We start from the raw sequence: 21,095 nt of genomic DNA on the forward strand, positions 1-21,095 counted from the left end.
TGCGATATTCAACCAATGAAAAAACCCCTTATTTCCAGTCCTCAGTAGCATAGAAAAACATGCTACGTTTAAGTTGGACAAGTTACAAAACTTTCAACGAGGTGCTTTATCTGCATTATTGAAGCAGAGGGTGTATTTGTGTCTATAAAGACAGGGGAGGAAAAAGCCTGTGTTACCAAGCATTTACTATTGTACTGCGTACGAGTCTATGTACAGGTCTACATGTTCAGCACGAGTTCGTAGTTCCATCATGCAGGAACAATGTGTTTTTTTAACATGTGCCATGAAGCAGTGACGATAATAAACATACCAGAGGCGGATTCAGGATTTCCGAGGGGGGGGGGGGGTGTACATGTGAAAGAGAAGTATTAATTAACATAATCAGCCATTTTGGGTGCCAAATCTGGAGTTTTCATCTTTATATCTTTGATAGTGGCACAACAAAACACACACACTTTCATGGGCACCGCCATTACAGCTTACACTTTGAGTACCTGGAATATTTACGGCGATTCCCATTGGTCCTCAATAGGTCACGTAAGATCTCACATTTTAATGAGTTATGCAAAAATATCGGCCTTGTGACCCACGGTAGGTAAACGAATAGAGCGACTGACCGTGGGTTTCCGACGATGCATCAAAGGTAGGTCACACTCGCATCAGACACATACACAATTTTCCTTGGAAAACATACTTGACTATTCAAGGAAGTTAAACCTGTACGTTATTGTTCTAGTATTCCCAAAGTTAAGTGATCTTAGTGTTTACATTGTATGAGATATATTTTAGTATATTACATTCCTGTTGTTTAATATTATCTCTAGGTGTCTTTTAGTATATTACATTCCTATTATTTAATATTATCTCTAGGTCTCTTTTAGTATATTACATTCCTGTTATTTAATATTATCTCTAGGTGTCTTTTAGTACATTACATTCCTATTATTTAATATTATCTCTAGGTCTCTTTTAGTACATTACATTCCTATTATTTAATATTATCTCTAGGTCTCTTTTAGTACATTACATTCCTGTTATTTAATATTATCTCTAGGTCTCTTGCCTGACAAGATGTACAAGGTCAGGGTATTGGCTGGAACAAAGGTGGGCTATCCTGTGCTAACAGATGACAAATGGCCGTGGGTTTTCCAGAGAACATTGTCCAAGAACAGCACTACAGCAGGTACTAAGTTAAGTAATGCTGAAACAGTAATGCAGCGGTGTATAGGGAAACACATTTAACATTAGGCCAAATGGACCATGGATATTAGCCTGGACAGCTCAGTGGTTAGAGCACCTGACTACTAATGTAGGGGATAGGGTTTGATTCAGGGTCTAGCCCAAAAATTTCCTTTTCTCCTATTTCATATACATGTATTAGATATATTACATTTACATCCATACATGCATGTGTGTTTGTGTGTGTATCAAGAAGAGAGAAAATGCAATGGACCAGACTGTGATATTCAAACCCGGGCCCCTGAATCTCCCATCAGGTGCTCTACCAACTGAGCTATCTGGCCACTGGAAATTGAACCCATCTGACCGCTACATTTTTCCCCTTAAATGTCTTCACACCTTAAATACATCAACCTAGGATCTTTATCCCATGGCAAGCAATTTCGCCTGTCAGTTCCAGGGGCTGGTCTACAGCACCAAGTGTAACAGTAAGGGATAAAATGCAGTGGACATGGCTGGGATTGGTACCTGGGCTCCCTGAATCTCTTGTTACTTTACCAACTGAGCTATTTGACCAATGGTGATCAAATCTGTTTGACCGCCACATTAATATATGTGTGTGTAACAGGTGCTCTACCAACTGAGGCATCTGACGACCAGCAATCAAACCCCCATCTGACCACCAGCAATCAAACCCCCATCTGACCGCCAGCAATCAAACCCCCATCTGACCGCCAGCAATCAAACCCCCATCTGACCACTAGCAATCAAACCCCCATCTGGCCACCAGCAATCAAACCCCCATCTGACCCCAGCAATCAAACCCCCATCTGACCACCAGCAATCAAACCCCCATCTGGCCACCAGCAATCAAACCCCCATCTGGCCACCAGCAATCAAACCCCCATCTGACCCCAGCAATCAAACCCCCATCTGACCACCAGCAATCAAACCCCCATCTGACCCCAGCAATCAAACCCCCATCTGACCCCAGCAATCAAACCCCCATCTGACCACCAGCAATCAAACCCCCATCTGACCACCAGCAATCAAACCCCCATCTGACCACTAGCAATCAAACCCCCATCTGGCCACCAGCAATCAAACCCCCATCTGACCACTAGCAATCAAACCCCCATCTGACCACTAGCAATCAAACCCCCATCTGACCACCAGCAATCAAACCCCCATCTGACACCAGCAATCAAACCCCCATCTGACCACCAGCAATCAAACCCTCAAACCCCCATCTGACCACCAGCAATCAAACCCCCATCTGACCACCAGCAATCAAACCCCCATCTGACCGCCAGCAATCAAACCCCCATCTGACCACCAGCAATCAAACCCCCATCTGACCGCCAGCAATCAAACCCCCATCTGGCCACCAGCAATCAAACCCCCATCTGACCACCAGCAATCAAACCCCCATCTGACCACCAGCAATCAAACCCCCATCTGACCACCAGCAATCAAACCCCCATCTGACCACCAGCAATCAAACCCCCATCTGACCACCAGCAATCAAACCCCCATCTGACACCAGCAATCAAACCCCCATCTGACCACCAGCAATCAAACCCCCATCTGACCACCAGCAATCAAACCCCCATCTGACACCAGCAATCAAACCCCCATCTGACCGCCAGCAATCAAACCCCCATCTGACCGCCAGCAATCAAACCCCCATCTGACCGCCAGCAATCAAACCCCCATCTGACACCAGCAATCAAACCCCCATCTGACCACCAGCAATCAAACCCCCATCTGACCACCAGCAATCAAACCCCCATCTGACCCCAGCAATCAAACCCCCATCTGACCCCAGCAATCAAACCCCCATCTGACCACCAGCAATCAAACCCCCATCTGACCACCAGCAATCAAACCCCCATCTGACCACTAGCAATCAAACCCCCATCTGGCCACCAGCAATCAAACCCCCATCTGACCACTAGCAATCAAACCCCCATCTGGCCACCAACAATCAAACCCCCATCTGACCACTAGCAATCAAACCCCCATCTGACCACCAGCAATCAAACCCCCATCTGACACCAGCAATCAAACCCCCATCTGACCACCAGCAATCAAACCCCCATCTGACCGCCAGCAATCAAACCCCCATCTGACCGCCAGCAATCAAACCCCCATCTGACCACCAGCAATCAAACCCCCATCTGACCACCAGCAATCAAACCCCCATCTGACCACCAGCAATCAAACCCCCATCTGACCGCCAGCAATCAAACCCCCATCTGACCGCCAGCAATCAAACCCCCATCTGACCGCCAGCAATCAAACCCCCATCTGACCGCCAGCAATCAAACCCCCATCTGACACCAGCAATCAAACCCCCATCTGACCACCAGCAATCAAACCCCCATCTGACCACCAGCAATCAAACCCCCATCTGACACCAGCAATCAAACCCCCATCTGACCACCAGCAATCAAACCCCCATCTGACCACCAGCAATCAAACCCCCATCTGACACCAGCAATCAAACCCCCATCTGACACCAGCAATCAAACCCCCATCTGACACCAGCAATCAAACCCCCATCTGACCACCAGCAATCAAACCCCCATCTGACCCCAGCAATCAAACCCCCATCTGACCACCAGCAATCAAACCCCCATCTGACACCAGCAATCAAACCCCCATCTGACACCAGCAATCAAACCCCCATCTGACCACCAGCAATCAAACCCCCATCTGGCCACCAGCAATCAAACCCCCATCTGACCCCAGCAATCAAACCCCCATCTGACCCCAGCAATCAAACCCCCATCTGACCACTACATACTTACCTCAAATCTTGCAGGCAAATGAATCTCTGTTATGTGTCCTCAAGGAGGATTTAAGGAGGGAGGAATGTAGTTGTGTGGGCTAAATGGACCATGGATATTGGCTTGGATAGCTTAGTGGTTAGAGCACCCGACTAGTAATGCAAGATCCCAGTGTTTGATTCTTGTTTGAAAAGTGGAGGATATGTGCAACAATATTTCAAAATTGAAAACTTTCAAATTTACTTTATTTAGTCAAAAAATGCAGTTTTAGTAGAAAGCAATCTCAAAAAATTAAAAACCCCTGCTGGTTTCGAACACGCAAACAATTGGTCCTGTAGTCCACGCGCTAACTTACTGAGCTACTCGGCTAGGCAGTAAATTTTGAAATGAATTGACAAATTTTGCTGATATTGATATTTTCATCCATGTTTTTGTAACCGTTCTTAGAGATAAATTTCACAAGATGGTTGTAGGGTTGTGAGTTCATTTACTGGAATAAAACAGAATTGAGATGACCCTAAAAACAACAAGGACAACATATAAACAATACAAACAACACATAGACAATACTAAGACAACATATAAACAATACAAACAACACAAAGACAATACTAAGACAACATATAAACAATACAAACAACACATAGACAATACTAATACAACATATAAACAATACAAACAACACATAGACAATACTAAGACAACATATAAACAATACAAACAACACATAGACAATACTAATACAACATATAAACAATACAAACAACACATAGACAATACTAAGACATCATATTTCAACAATAATAAATACACAGAACATTCAATGAATAGAAATTAATGCTTAGGCCATTAATTTATAATTTACACAATTTCTGCCATTAAAATATAGTAATTAGATTAAGTCAATCATATGTACAGTACGTACCGGTTAATGGAACCAAGTTAACCCCTATACTGTTGAAACTGCGCTCTATGTATTGACCTATTAGAATATCAATTATAACAATATTCGCAAACCATTCACAGGATGCTTGAATTAAAATAAAAACTTGCAATAGCTAAATAGACATTCTTAACATTTAGCAACTTCCATTCTTCTCTTTCATACAAGTTTGGCAATTTTATAATTTCATTAAAATACTTTTCTCATTCATTAATGACTTATAGAATTGAATCAGCAATTTCATATATTCTAAATATCTTTTTTACTTACAGGTAAAGGTGTTGTATAGAACAATCCAAATACTTTTAGATTTACTAAAATGTAGCAGTCAGACCTATACAAGACGGACTATTCTTCTACTGGTCTAGCAACTCACTAACTACTCTCTTATTGAAAAAAATACCTGAAAGTACCCTGGCCGAAATACCAATAACCAGGCAATAGAAATCTAAAACCATGGTCTGTCATTTATAGGCGCACCATGTCAAAGTGCAGTGTCTGATGGTGTGGTGTTTTTAAATAACGTTTGTGACATCATTATATCATTACGTCGTTCATAACGTCTTTCAAAATCAAACTGAAGAAATGCAATGTCAGTGATGTACGCGTAATAAATTCCTGATTCCTTGGGGGGGGGGATGATATAATGCAAAACATTCTATATGATTTTGCGTTTGAAATTTCTTTTTCTGTGTTTCCTTCGTCAGGGGTTCGATGTTGTCTGGCTGTCCTTATGCTAAGTCTTCAGTGATCACGATCATGGGGATTGACTGTGTCCAAATAAGTTTTTATTATTATTTTTTGCAAGTATTTTGCATTGATGTTTTGGTGAAACAATTAACACACAGTTGGTACAGTCGGTACCAAAACATTGGGCATTCAGTTTTGCAAACCAATGGACTTTGTTGTGTCACACCATCGCACGAGTGCGGACCATCACACTTTCAATGGCAGACCGTCACACTTTCACACATTGGTGTGGCCATCTCACTATTGAGTCCCATCGCACTTTGGAATCTCATCGCACTTTTGAGTCCTACATATATATTTAGTTATTGAGGGTCTGTAAGATTGTAATAATGTCCAAACTGTGTTGTAGTGATTCTGGTTCCCCAACTAGAAGTGGTGCCACTCAACAAATCGGCAGTCCAAGTGTCCTGGCAGATTGCCAACTCTTCATTTAAGGCCAGTGGATATGAGCTACACATTGTCCGAAAGATAGGGACCACCCAGAGAAGACACCTGCAACTTCCCAAAGAATCCAACAGCACAGTCATCAACCATCTAGGTATATTGATAACTGTTTCTCTATGAACTCTGCACTGCTTGACAGTTACATCTAACTGCAATTGCCTAAGCTAGCATAGGCAAGTAATAACCAATATCATTGGTGATTAATTCCTCCAATAAATACCAGATATAAACAGTTTTAATCTCATACAGTGGAACCCCGTTATTACGTTTTCCATTTTGTCACAATAAAATAACGTAATACCGGGGTCAACGTAATAAACGTTCCCAGTGAAATCCGTTAAAATTATCATTTGGAAATTGTATATCGTCCGTTGGTACTCCGTGAAGGGGTGTGTGAATATATCTTTACTGTTTCTTTGTTTAAAAGAATATGATACTTTGTTTTATTTACATCTTATCTTTAATGTCCGTAATTCTTCATGTTCTTATCCCTTTTCTTTATTTCGGTGTAGGATACATAAGGATGTTTTGATAAACGTTGCTTTTTCTGCATTCGTTTGGACCGCCATTTTGTTCAACTTTAAAACAATGCGTTCATGTAAATTTCTCTCAATAACTCGTTCCGGTTCGTATTCAACATTCGTATTAAAAAAAATAACAAAACATCGTTTTTATTAAGTTCTCTAATTACACAATACACAACACAATAAAAAAAATCCCACCCAAAAAACAACAAAACTATAGACACAAAATGCACACGATACCCAACACTTACACACTTCTCACCAATGATAAACATGCTCGGAGAACAATTTAAGCGCAATCCACATAAAAAAAATAAATATAATTATGCACGAAGATTTCATTTATAACGCTAAATGATGGCACTAAAATCATGTGCGCATCAAGGGATTTTAAAATATTCACTGAGGTAAATGCCGTGCACGAGTCGGCCGATAGATTGGTGTATGTATGGACGAGAGTTACGAACACCCAAGCTGCATGTCCAAACAACGAACAATTTTTTTTAATTGAACACCTTTAGTCACCTATGTCCAAGCAGTTACCCAAGCGGTTGTAACATTGCTACGATAAATCTTGTCTTTCTTGTTTGGTACCAAAGCTGTCCGTGAATAGAGTTTTAATAGCGAAGGTAATCACACTATGCTGAACACGCAGGTGGTTGAGAAATTATTTCTTTGATTATCAAAATATGAAAAATGAAGTAAATTTCATAGAGTACAATTTCTAAATAAACATTATTTAATTGTTTATCACTGGCTTCTATACGGGGTATTCACCTGTATTGATGTCGCTAGATCTATCGAAGCGTGATCAGTCAAGCGTCTCTAATCCCCAAACAGACCAGGAAATTTACGTGGTGACTGCCTCAGGCAGTCAAGGTGTGAATGGCTTATTATTTTGAGAATCATTATTGAATAATTAGGGGTTTATTACGTTTTTGTCGGAATTTTTACAACGTAATACCGAGTCCCGGCATTTTAGGACAACGTAATAACGAGGTCTATTTTATATAGGTTTGTTGAGAAATGGTTTTGTGCTTTGAAATTCCAACGTAATATGCGGACTAACGTAATAAAGGGGGAACGTAATAACGGGGTTCCACTGTACATTCAAGCCTTAAGAGATTCTGTATTCATGTAGAAAATCTAAAGGATATAACCTAAATCCATTTCTTTCAACTATACTGACCTGACTATAAACACTCCAGTGAAGCGGGGCCTCTGTGGCCGAGTGGTTAGAGTATCATCCTCAAAATCACATGGATTCTCAACTCTGGTTGGCGCGGGTTCGAATCCCACTCGCGCCGGTAAGTGCGAAAGTTTCCCAGTTTACTTTTGGAAGGTCGGTGGTCTTTTTCCAGGTACATTGTATCTAGGTTCTCTCTTCCACCAATAAAAACTGGGCGCCACCAGATAACTGAAAAATTGTTGAGAGTGGCGGAAAACAGCAAAACAATCAATCAATCAATCCAGTGTGTGAAATAACCAACTGCCCGAGACGCATAAATATTGCCATGGACGAACAAATTTCCTGGTTTAGACGCCCAACCGTCGTGTTAAATGTCCGCAAAATGAAATTTAGATGAATCGAATCATACTGATAACAAAATTGTAACAAGCCAAGGAATAGAACTATTCAATTTTATGATCGGGGTCCAAGTGCTTTGGATCTATATATATTCGTTTCCCCATCTCCACAACTAGCAGCTGGTCCAGGATATTGCCAGTATATCTCCAGCCTTTACTTGCTCTTTGAGAAATAGACAATAGAAATCTACTGGTAGATCTCTGAACTGAAAATGTCAGTTAATTAGGATCAATCTTGTAGCACTCCACCCAGGACAACAGATTTCACGCATGAAGCCACGCATGTGCCATGAATCAAACTGTCATACTTCTGTACAGCAAAGATCTATATATATCTAGGTTATATATATATATATATATATATACACATACAGTGAAACTTCTCTAAACCGGCCGGCTCTCGGACCGAAAAAAAATGGCCGGTTTAGAGGGGTGGCAGGTTTACCGAGAATTTAGCATTTAGACATTTTATCTCAATATTCACAAAATAGGTACTGTTCACTTTGTTCTGGTGATCTATGATCAATTATCGGTGGAGATCAAATTAGTCCACTTGTACCTACAAGGATAAATACCAAGAAATATCCTCGCTGAAATAATCTAATTTTAAACTGAAAATCTTTATCAGAATACATAAAGAAAAACACAGAGGCATATTATTGGAATTCCTCTTACCTATAAAAAATCTGTTTATACATTCATCGCTTATATCATTAACAAATTTGTTTTGACGTTTTTGGAAAGTACAGTAGTAAATATGAAATTGTAATTTGATTATTTCTTAGGAATTTTAAGTCTATGGAAACCAAGAAAAATAATTCATTTTTTAATAATTAACATTAACAGTCATGGGTTTATTCTTTATTAACTACCGCTTATATCCATACGAAATAAACTGAACTGAAATGGGCTTTTGATACTGTATTCTTTCAATATGTTCCTACATGTAACTGTTTTTTACCTTACAGAATTTTGGAAGGGTCACTTGGATTAGCCAAGTGTTACTTGACACCCTTGACAGCTAGCATAGGTAAACAAATATAGTACTTAATGAGGCCACTTGTGTTTTTCACACCACCAGTCAATAATTTCCTACCTTGCTGGACCAGTCAATTTGCACACCTGGCTGATCTTGATCACCCTCTGGCCAAAATGTTCTTGTCTTGAAAAAGTGGCTGGTATTATAAGGGTAAATTACACATGTTTGTTAACAAATGTACTTTAAAATGTGGCTGATGTACGGTTTTCAGGGGTGGCCGGTTTTGTAAGACTTTCTTTGTAAGGAATGTTAAGATTTCTGCCGGGACTTTGAAAATCGGCCAATATTCAGGGAGAACCGGTTTTCTGGGGGGCCGGTTTGGAGAAGTTTCACTGTACACTCTTTTGTTATTGAAAAGAAGAAGAAAAACATGTACACACTAAATATGTCACAAATCCTGGCATCATTTCAAGCTCCAATTTTGGACTATATATCGGTATCATTAAATTTGTGACAGTTCATACACAGGAATATCATACAATGATTCAATACTTACATATAAATGATAAACCTTTTTCAAATCCATATGTTTATTTAGTATTAGGAAATCTATTTTTTTTTTCCTTGGAAATTGATCAAAAATCCCCTTTGACATGCTCCCCAGAAAAATCTAGACTGACGACCTATATGTTTTTAAAATTCACTGTCTTGTCACTTTTACATTGTACAGGGTTATTTTCCTTTTTTCCCCATTGAAATGATTTTCACCACTTACTTTTGAAACAACCTTTCAGAAAATCTAAGTTCACAATCGTATGTTTTCCAATTGATACACATTTTACTGTATATCAAAATTTGAATAAAACAAATTAGGCCTGCATGTCGTCCTAAATTAGTAAATAGTATTAAAGGTAATATTGAACATCACAGTTATTTCCTCAGGGCTAGCAGCGCAAGGTCTTTCACAAGGCTGATAACTTTAACAAGCAGTCAGCCCTGCATGTCTAGCTAATTTTACAGCAAGTTTCATACACTGAACACGTAGCACATCTTTTTTCCAAATGATATTTTTAGTGTAGGTTTTTTATTCACTTTTTAAAAGTGAACTTTTCTGATCACCCGTTGTCTGTCCGTCTGTCCATCTCTCTGTAAACTTTTCATACTTTCAGCTTCTCCTCCAGAACCACTGGGCCAATTTCAACTAAACTTAGTACAAATCATCCTTGGGTAAAGGGGATTCAAGTTTTTTCAAATGAGGGACCATGCCCTCTACAAAGGGGAGATAATCACAAACATGCAAAAATAGGGTGGGGTCATTTAAAAATCTTCTTCTCAAGAACCACTGAGCCAGAAAAGCTGAAATTTATGTGAAAGTGTTTTGACATAGTGCAGATTCAAGTTTGTTAAAATCATGATCCCCCGAGAGTAGGATGGGGCCACAATAGCGGATCAAAGTGTTACGTACAAATATATAGGGGAAATCTTTAAAGGTCTTCTTCCCAAGAACCACCAAGCCAGAAAAGTTTACATTTACGTGAAAGCTTCCTGACATGGTGCAGATTCAAGTTTGTAAAAATCATGGCCCCCAGGAGTAGGTTGGAGCCACAATAAAGATCAAGGTTTTACATGTGATTATGTAGGGAAAATCTTTAGATATCGGCCAAGGTGACTCAGGTGAGTGATGTGGCTCATGGGCCTCTTGTTGTCCAGAACCTATTGACAGAGAGTTGACGGTAAACATTATTATATCAATCATGTAAAATGTGGAAAGTTTCAGAGAGAATGAGAGCAATGAAAAGGAGATGGATAAGAATGAAAATGATGTGTGCAAGGAGAGTTAATGAGATTGTTTGATACTGAAATATAAATGTAATGATCAAATTTTTGAAATAAGATATTTTAGCTCTTTTTGTTTGGGCAACCTGAAAGCCATTCAGGCATTCTAACATCAGCACCCAGGTTGCCCGAATGGCGAGTCCGAATTCTGACGAGTGTCAAACCCTGGGGGTGGGAGTGGTGGTTGGATTTTTATTTTTTTTTTTTGAGTGTGACATTGGCCCAAAAAAAAAAAAAAAAAAAAAATAGATCTAATAGAAATGTTCCTGTATCATGTGATATTTTTGTAATAATGACAATGAAGTACTTTTAAAGTGTTGAATTTCACCAGAAAACTTTATATATCCCCTTTCCAAATGTACAAGTGGTGAGATCTAAAGTTCAATGTCTGATAAGATAAAACTTAGTTCTCATAGTGAATGTCATTTTGGAATTGTCTTTGGCTAAATCAATTATCATGCAATAACATGTAGTACTAATTCACACTATAGTTATACATTTTCTAATATCTATTAAGGAGGAATAATACATCTTCATAATGGCAAACTTTCTTTTGAAACTCGAATGAAAATATAAATAGCAGCAACACATGTATATTCCTTTGGAATCTAACTGCTTTACTCACGTCTGGTAGTTCAGTAGGTTAACGTCTCGATCGACTGCTGACCTGTAGTAGGTAGTTCAGTAGGTTAACGTCTCGACTGCTGACCTGTAGTAGGTAGTTCAGTAGGTTAACATCTCGACTGCTGGGGCGCGTTTTACAAAAGAACTTATGACAAACTGGAATTTTCAGGTTTATTGTAAGGTCATTCACTCCAAATACAAATTATTTTTTTAAAATGTTGAAAATTAAGCCTCAGAAAAGTTTTACTTCATCCACTTAAAGTAATAACTGTGTAATACAATTTAAGACTTGCGACTTTGTCGTAAGTTGTTTTGTAAAACGGGCCCCTGACCTGTTGTTGATAGTTCAGTAGGTCAATGTCTCGACTGCTGACCTGTAGTAGGTAGTTCAGTAGGTCGATGTCTCGACTGCTGACCTGTAGTAGGTAGTTCAGTAGGTTAACGTCTCGACTGCTGACCTGTAGTAGGTAGTTCAGTAGGTTAACGTCTCGACTGCTGACCTGTAGTAGGTAGTTCAGTAGGTCAATGTCTCGACTGCTGACCTGTAGTAGGTAGTTCAGTAGGTTAATGTCCCGACTGCTGACCTGTAGTAGGTAGTTCAGTAGGTTAACGTCTCGACTGCTGACCTGTAGTAGGTAGTTCAGTAGGTTAACGTCTCGACTGCTGACCTGTAGTCGGACATGCATTTGAGTTTAGCAGGGGTTTTATTTATTTTCATGCCCCCCCTTTGAAAAAGAGGGGGCATATTGTTTTGCAACTGTCAGTCTGTCAGTCGGTCGGTCGGTCTGTAGACCATGTGTTGTCCGCTCAATATCTTTCGACCCCTTTGCTTGATAACAACCAAACTTGGTACAGGGGTTGCCCCTGGAGAGTAGATGATCGTTATTGATTTTCAGGTCATATGGGCAAAGGTCAAGGTCAAACTGCTGGTCTTTACCCCATGTGGTAGACCATGTGTTGTCCACTCAATAACTTTTGACCCCTATGCATGATAACTACCAAACTTGGTACAAGGGTTGCCCTTGGAGAGTAGATGATCCCTATTGACCTTCAGGTCACATGGTCAAAGGTCAAGGTCAAACCTCTGGTCTTAAGCCCATGTGTTGTCCGCTCAATATCTTTTGACCCCTTTGCTTGATAATAGCCAAAATTGATACAGAGGCTTTCCTTAGAGAGTAGATGATCCCTATGGATTTTCAGGTCATGTGGTCAAAGGTCAAGGTCAAACTGCTGGTCTTAACCCCATGTGGTAGACCATGAGTTGTCCGCTCAATATCTTGAGAACCATTCACTTGATTGTAATGATATTTCATATGTGGGTTGGTTATAAAAAGAAGAGGACCCCTATTGTTTTTCAGGTCAAAAGGTTAAAGGTCAAGGGTCAATCTACTCTGGACATAGGAATATACTGTCCGCTCAATATCTTGAGAACCCTTTGCTTGACAGACATCAGACTTGGTACACTGGTACATCATCAGGAGAAAATGACACCTATTGATTTTGAGGTCACATGGTCAAAGGTCAAGGGTCAAACTGGACATAGGAATATATTGACCACTGAATGTCTCAAGAATCCTTTGCTTGACAGACATCAAACTTGGTACACTGGTATATCTTTAGAAGAAGATGACCCATATTGATTTTGAGGTCACATGGTCAAAGGTCAAGGGTCAAACTGGACATAGGAATATACTGTCCGGTCAATATCTTGAGAACCCTTTGCTTGACAGACATCGAACTTAGTACACTGGTACATCTTCAGGAAAAGATGACCCCTAATGATTTTGAGGTCACATGGTCAAGGGTCAAACTGGACATAGGAATATACTGTCCGGTCAATATCTTGAGAACCCTTTGCTTGACAGACTTCAAACTTGGTACACTGGTACATCTTCAGGAAAAGATGACCCCTATTGAATTTGAGGTCACATGGTCAAGGGTCAAACTGGACATAGGAATATACTGTCTGTTCAATATCTTGAGAACCCTTTGCTTGACAGACATCAAACTTGGTACACTGGTACATCATCAGGAGAAGATGACTACTAATGAATTTGAGGTCACATGGTCAAAGGTCAAGGGTCAAACTGGACATAGGAATATACTGTTCCTTCAATATCTTGAGAACCCTTTGCTTGACAGACATCAAACTTGGTACACTGGTACATCTTCAGGAGTTGATGACCCCTATTGATTTTTAGGTCACATGGTCAATCCACTCTTGACATAGGAAGATATTGTCTGCTCAATATTTTGAATTGATGATACTACTCTCAATTAAATGATGTGTGCATGTATAACCCTTTTCAATTTTGCACCATGGGGGGCATATGTGTTTTACAAACATCTTTTGTTTCTAAATAACTTTTTACAAAAACTGCATTTTTTAACTGAATAAGGTAAATTTGAAAAATATTATTGTAGATATCTTCCACTTTTCATCCATATCAGATATATTTGGTGTGTTTTTCCTCCTTAACAAATGTAGTTATTCATTGTACTTTAAATGTTCATTAAAATGTAATAAAATTAATGTTATTACTAATCATTCAATTAATGAGTCACTTTAGTCCTTTTAGGGTGGGTCTAGAATTGGGGATAAATTTTTTTTTACATAATACAAGAAAGTATTTTCAAAATCTTCTCCAGAACTGCAAGATCATGTTTTCTACATTAGTAATGTTCATGTATCTCTGTTGTGTGGATTCAAATTCAGTGAAGTGGGGCGAGGCTGAAATCATACTATATAACGTCAAATTTTTCATGGGAGTAAAATAGGGTAAGTAAGCCTCGACTTCAATCCCCAACAACTACTATATCTGTTTACATTTGAATATTGTTCAGAACATGACACAGCCTCTCTTTAAGAGCAAGGAAACTGAGATGGGTGTTGTGACGATGATACACTCTTGATACTGTGATAAGAAACTCTTTGGTCATGAAGTGGGAATCAAAGCATTTCTGTTAATAATCTGTTTTACAGAGAATAGGATTTACTATGAGGCAATGCTGGAGGTGTTGGGTGAGAATGAGACCCTTGGTAGGGCCGTGCATCTGTTCCAGGTCCGCAGTCCTGATCAGAATCCAGAACCACCCCCTCCCATGGACGTCTGGGTGGTCGCCAAATCTCCTCATACTGTGTCCCTGAACTGGACTAAGCCTGACTGGGAGGAGGGCATCCGCTACTACACCGTGTGCTACCACAGGAGCAACGACGATCGAAAGATCATGTATGAGAGGAGGTATGTCTTAAAAATATTGTAGGTGTTCATCGAACTATATCTCAGCTTAAAAATATTGTAGGTGTTCATCGAACTATATCTCAGCTTAAAAATATTGTAGGTGTTCATCGAACTATATCTCAGCTTAAAAATATTGTAGGTGTTCATCAGACTAAATCTCAGCTTGAAAATATTACTAGAATATTGGCTTGTAGATAAGTTTTGATTTATGTAACTTTTTATAACAGAGATAAATTAGCAATCACACTTTCAGACTTGGTTTAAGTTTCAAATACAAAATAGTTTGACTTGTCTACTTTATACACTTGATTGTTTGGGACATTCATTTTTAACAGTGATACCCAGAACCACACCCTCCAGGACCTTTCTCCATACACAATGTATACCATTTCTGTCCGCTCCCACTCACCACAGACCACCGGGCCATTCAGTACCACCCAGTTCATCACAACACTGGAGGATGGTAAGGTGTAGGCAGATCACTTTCTAAAGCAGTAATACTCCCTCTCGTGTAATTTCAATTCTGTCAAGAAGATTATTAGATACTGATATTTGAAACAAAGATTCCTGAAGGCACAAGGGTGTGTCATAACCCAGTACCAAAAACATTTAGACAAGGCCAAGGACACTGGGACATAAAGTTAAAAAAGTCGTGTACAAATCAAATCTTTGTTAAAAGCTGATCTTCATTCTTGACACAAAGATGTTTATTACTAAATCAATCATGAGTGGGAGAAAAATTCATTTTCTGAAAAATGTTTACAAAGGAACCTTAAATAATTGTATTTGAAACATGTGCTTGTCAAATGACCATGGGTCAAAACTGTGTAGTTCAAGTCACTGAGTAAAATTCCAGACTTCTTGTCCAGGCTATATAATGTAGATTCTGAAACATTACACTCCTAGTGTACTTGACCAATAGGAAATTATTAACTTGTTGTGTTTGTCTCGACTTTCAATCAAGATCATTCAAGAAAAGTTCAAAGTCAAAGACATTAGACTTGTGGTTTGTTCCACAAGTGTAACACATCATTGTGAGTTTTCAGTGACGTAATGCATCCAATAAAGTGTAACACATTGTGAGTTTTCAGCTGTCCAGTTTCAAACAATAGACATATAATGTTCGTAAGAAAAAGAACCCAATGTATTTTGGTCCAATTTTTACTTGAGTCTGGAACACATCCACAGACTCAACATTTAAGTATCCCTGTGTCCTAAATGAATTTTAACCATCCTTGCATGCCCAGTTTGTGGAATTTCAAACTAACAAGATTCTTAATTTCATGAAAATCATCAGAGGTTTTTTTTAAAGTGAAAACAATAGTGTGCATTGAATGTTGTACTTGTATATGTATCAGCTTTAAATGATGGAGAATATGAGGATAGATACATGTATTTAAAACCAGACTGTTTTCTATATAGTCCCCAGTTCCCCAGAGGATGTCACCCTGTACGCTATAAGTGAGGACGAGGTTAAACTGATGTGGAACCCTCCCACCAAGAGGAACGGCATCATCATGTTCTACATTATACAGTACCACCCTCATCAGAATGACCCTGACTTTCTCTGGAGCTCCATGCACAGTAATGGTCAGTCACAAAAGTCAAAAGATCAGAAAAATATTAACTGCCACGTAATGCATCAATGTAAATATGGATTTGAAAAAAATTAAATGACATAGAATGTGTCATTGTACATTATGTATCACAGAGGGATGATTTGTCACTATGAGATAATTCATAATTTATCAGTGTCAGATAATGAATACTACATTAAAGCTGTATGACCCGATGTTCATGTATTATTTTTGTACATAAATACTTTAAAGCAGATTCATTACTTTATAAAGTTATTAACTTTCCCTTAATTACATGCTTGAAAACATCTGCATGTGAAAGAAAACAGTGCGAATATTATTTAGAAAGTAAATATGGTGGCTACATATATAAATCATCCCAGAATAGACGTCTATAAATAGACCCACGCGCGTCAGGGGAATCCCAACATGATGTAATAACTCGTACGCAACTGTCTAGTTTTAAGGCTGAAAGAGCTTAAAACAACGAATTACTAAGAGGTATTTGATATTTTTATTTCTATTAAACTTATGGTACAGTACTGTTATAACAAAATACACATCTTTACACAGATAAGACCACCGATGATCTGAAAGTTTGAACTGGTCACGTGACTGTCACTTGAAATGACAGAGTGACGCGGTTATTTGTAAACATCGATTTAAAATCAAATTATTTGGGTTAAAACAGGTGAAATAATATATGATATGTCGTACAGTCTCATAACTACATACGTGCGATGATTTAATAGCGTTTTTACGAGATGGAAAAAAATTATTGTAATTCGGACCATACAGCTTTAACTCACTGTCAGATAATGAATACTACATGAACTCACTGTCAGATAATGAATACTATACATGAACTCACTGTCAGATAATGAATACTACATTAACTCACTGTCAGATAATGAATACTATACATTAACTCACTGTCAGATAATGAATACTATACATGAACTCACTGTCAGATAATGAATACTACATTAACTCACTGTCAGATAATGAATACTACATTTACTCACTGTCAGATAATGAATACTATACATTAACTCACTGTCAGATAATGAATACTATACATTAACTCACTGTCAGATAATGAATACTACATTAACTCACTGTCAGATAATGAATACTAGAGTAACTCACTGTCAGATAATGAATACTACATGAACTCACTGTCAGATAATGAATACTAGAGTAACTCACTGTCAGATAATGAATACTGCATTAACTCACTGTCAGATAATGAATACTATACATTAACTCACTGTCAGATAATGAATACTATACATTAACTCACTGTCAGATAATGAATACTATACATTAACTCACTGTCAGATAATGCATACTATACATTAACTCACTGTCAGATAATGAATACTACATTAACTCACTGTCAGATAATGAATACTATACATTAACTCACTGTCAGATAATGAATACTATACATTAACTCACTGTCAGATAATGAATACTATACATTAACTCACTGTCAGATAATGAATACTACATTAACTCACTGTCAGATAATGAATACTACATTAACTCACTGTCAGATAATGAATACTACATTAACTCACTGTCAGATAATGAATACTGCATTAACTCACTGTCAGATAATGAATACTATACATTAACTCACTGTCAGATAATGAATACTACATGAACTCACTGTCAGATAATGAATACTACATTAACTCACTGTCAGATAATGAATACTGCATTAACTCACTGTCAGATAATGAATACTGCATTAACTCACTGTCAGATAATGAATACTGCATTAACTCACTGTCAGATAATGAATACTACATTAACTCACTGTCAGATAATGAATACTGCATTAACTCACTGTCAGATAATGAATACTACATTAACTCACTGTCAGATAATGAATACTTAACTCACTGTCAGATAATGAATACTACATGAACTCACTGTCAGATAATGAATACTATACATTAACTCACTGTCAGATAATGAATACTACATGAACTCACTGTCAGATAATGAATACTACATTAACTCACTGTCAGATAATGAATACTATACATTAACTCACTGTCAGATAATGAATACTGCATTAACTCACTGTCAGATAATGAATACTATACATTAACTCACTGTCAGATAATGAATACTACATTAACTCACTGTCAGATAATGAATACTACATTAACTCACTGTCAGATAATGAATACTTCATTAACTCACTGTCAGATAATGAATACTATACATTAACTCACTGTCAGATAATGAATACTACATTAACTCACTGTCAGATAATGAATACCACATTAACTCACTGTCAGATAATGAATACTTCATTAACTCACTGTCAGATAATGAATACTATACATTAACTCACTGTCAGATAATGAATACTACATTAACTCACTGTCAGATAATGAATACTAGAGTAACGGTCACATGATGTATGAAATATGACTACAGTGACTTGTAGAATTTAGAACATGTTAATAGAAACTATGTAATAATGACTTTCTCCTTTCATTAAACAGGCACAAAGACACAAGCTGTACTAAGGGATTTGACTGGTACTGTGTACTACTTCAAATTAAGTGCTTGTACTACAGCTGGTCAAGGACCCCCCTCTAATGTGGTGAAGGTGGTGCTCAGTCCCTGTGTCACGCCCTGTGAAGATCGCAACTCAACTCCTCCTGTCTGTAAGCTGATCATTGTTATTACACCTGTCATAGATGGGTCATACTGTGTTATGGTGTGTCTGTCTTTCCATCTGTAATAGATGGGTCATACCGTGTTATGGTGTGTCTGTCTTTCTGTCTGTAATAGATGGATCGTACCATGGTCTGGTGTGTCTGTCTTTCCGTCTGTAATAGATGGATCGTACCATGGTCTGGTGTGTCTGTCTTTCTGTCTGTAATAGATGGGTCATACCGTGTTATGGTGTGTCTGTCTTTCTGTCTGTAATAGATGGATCGTACCATGATCTGGTGTGTCTGTCTTTCTGTCTGTAATAGATGGATCGTACCATGGTCTGGTGTGTCTGTCTTTCCGTCTGTAATAGCACCCGTGGGTCAGATAGAAATGAAACTTACAAGAGTAGGATCATCAAACTTGTACACATTTTCCCAGTGAGAAAAAAAGATTGACAGAAGGGCCACGATTAGTCATGTTATACAATTATATATTTAGATAGTTCAGATTCAGGTTGGTCAGTTCAGAGGTGAATAGGCACAATGGGAGATCAAAGTTTTATGTGGAACATGCAGGTAATTAATTAAATCAAATTCTTTTCAATTAAGTAGGAGGGCCACACTAAATCATAACAAAATGCAATCAAGTAGTGTAGATTCAAGTTTTTTTTCTCCTTCAATTCATTAACCCTGAGGTTAGGGTGGATCAGATTTAACATAATGCATGTATACAAGAAAGAAAATCTTTTAAAAGGTCTTCCTCTCCAAGACATCAAGGTCATGTGAGTCATATACTGAGGCATCCCCATGTTGTGTGTTTCAAGTTTGGTTATGTCGTGACCCTTTGGGGCTAGCTTTGAGTACAATATGGGGTCAAAATTTTCCTGTGAATACTGTTGAAAATCACAAATTTAAAGCTGAACAACAGCTAGACCATTTTGACTTAGTTGAGCAATGTGGCCCATGGGCCTCTTGTTTAACCAAATAACGATTCATTTGGATGGTAATCCTGTAATTGATTACTGCTACTTGACTAAATATGTTGCACAGGCATGATATGCAATGTGAGTGTTGTTCTTATTGTCATATGTATTGGACACATTGTAAAATATTCTATTTTTTTCTGACATACAAAACACTGTGTGTTGCCCTACTTGTTTTTTGTGTCAAGATTAAGTCCAGGTCACATTCTTTTCATGTCAGAGAACTTCAAAATTCAATCAGAGCAGACATTAGTGGCATCTATTACTGTCATATACACTGTAGCATGGTTGCAACTAATTGTATTTATCATACCTGTAGTGACCTTGTACATCAAAAGGTTTATACAGACTCTGCCTACTGCTTTATCCTGTTATTTGATCGAATATGTTTGAAATAAATCATATCATTCTACTGAATTTGTGACATACTTTTTCTTAATGTACAGTATAAACATTACATATAAATATTTTTCTGTCTTTTTACAAAGCAATGAATTTCATGGCAAATTTAAGAAGATATACATATTTTCTAAATTTTGCATATTGGTTAAATATTTCTATTTTAATTGATAGTGCTTAAATTGTGTTTGTCATATAAGAACACTTGTGATTTTAATTATGTTGTATAGGAACACTAATTATGTAATAATGTTATATAGGAACACTAGTGATGTAATAATGTTATATAGGAATACTAGTGATGTAATAATGTTACATAGGAACACTAGTGATGTAATAATATCATATAGGAACACTAGTGATGTAATAATGTTATATAGGAACACTAGTGATGTAATAATGTTATATAGGAACACTAGTGATGTAATAATGTTGTATAGGAACACTAGTGATGTAATAATGTTGTATAGGAACACTAGTGATGTAATAATGTTGTATAGGAACACTAGTGATGTAATAATGTTATATAGGAACACTAGTGATGTAATAATGTTA

General features: G+C 38.0%; 1 protein-coding gene across 3 annotated transcripts in view; it reads left to right on the forward strand.

Annotated features, from left to right (window-relative positions):
• The window catches only part of LOC125662008 (protogenin-like), a 101,493-nt gene that overhangs the window by 57,577 nt on the left and 22,821 nt on the right, over positions 1 to 21,095 (forward strand). For 2 of the 3 annotated variants that reach the window (XM_048894170.2, XM_048894172.2), the window contains exons 12-17: positions 1,055 to 1,183; positions 6,014 to 6,202; positions 14,642 to 14,900; positions 15,236 to 15,363; positions 16,323 to 16,490; positions 19,003 to 19,167. In XM_048894170.2, coding sequence (XP_048750127.2) covers positions 1,055 to 1,183; positions 6,014 to 6,202; positions 14,642 to 14,900; positions 15,236 to 15,363; positions 16,323 to 16,490; positions 19,003 to 19,167 — 1,038 coding nt within the window. The remainder of the gene's footprint in view (positions 1 to 1,054; positions 1,184 to 6,013; positions 6,203 to 14,641; positions 14,901 to 15,235; positions 15,364 to 16,322; positions 16,491 to 19,002; positions 19,168 to 21,095) is intronic. The other variant, XM_048894171.2, reaches the window with a different exon arrangement.

Source organism: Ostrea edulis, chromosome 8 (assembly GCF_947568905.1).
Source record: "Ostrea edulis chromosome 8, xbOstEdul1.1, whole genome shotgun sequence".
In the NCBI taxonomy this organism is placed as follows: Eukaryota; Metazoa; Mollusca; class Bivalvia; order Ostreida; family Ostreidae; genus Ostrea; species Ostrea edulis.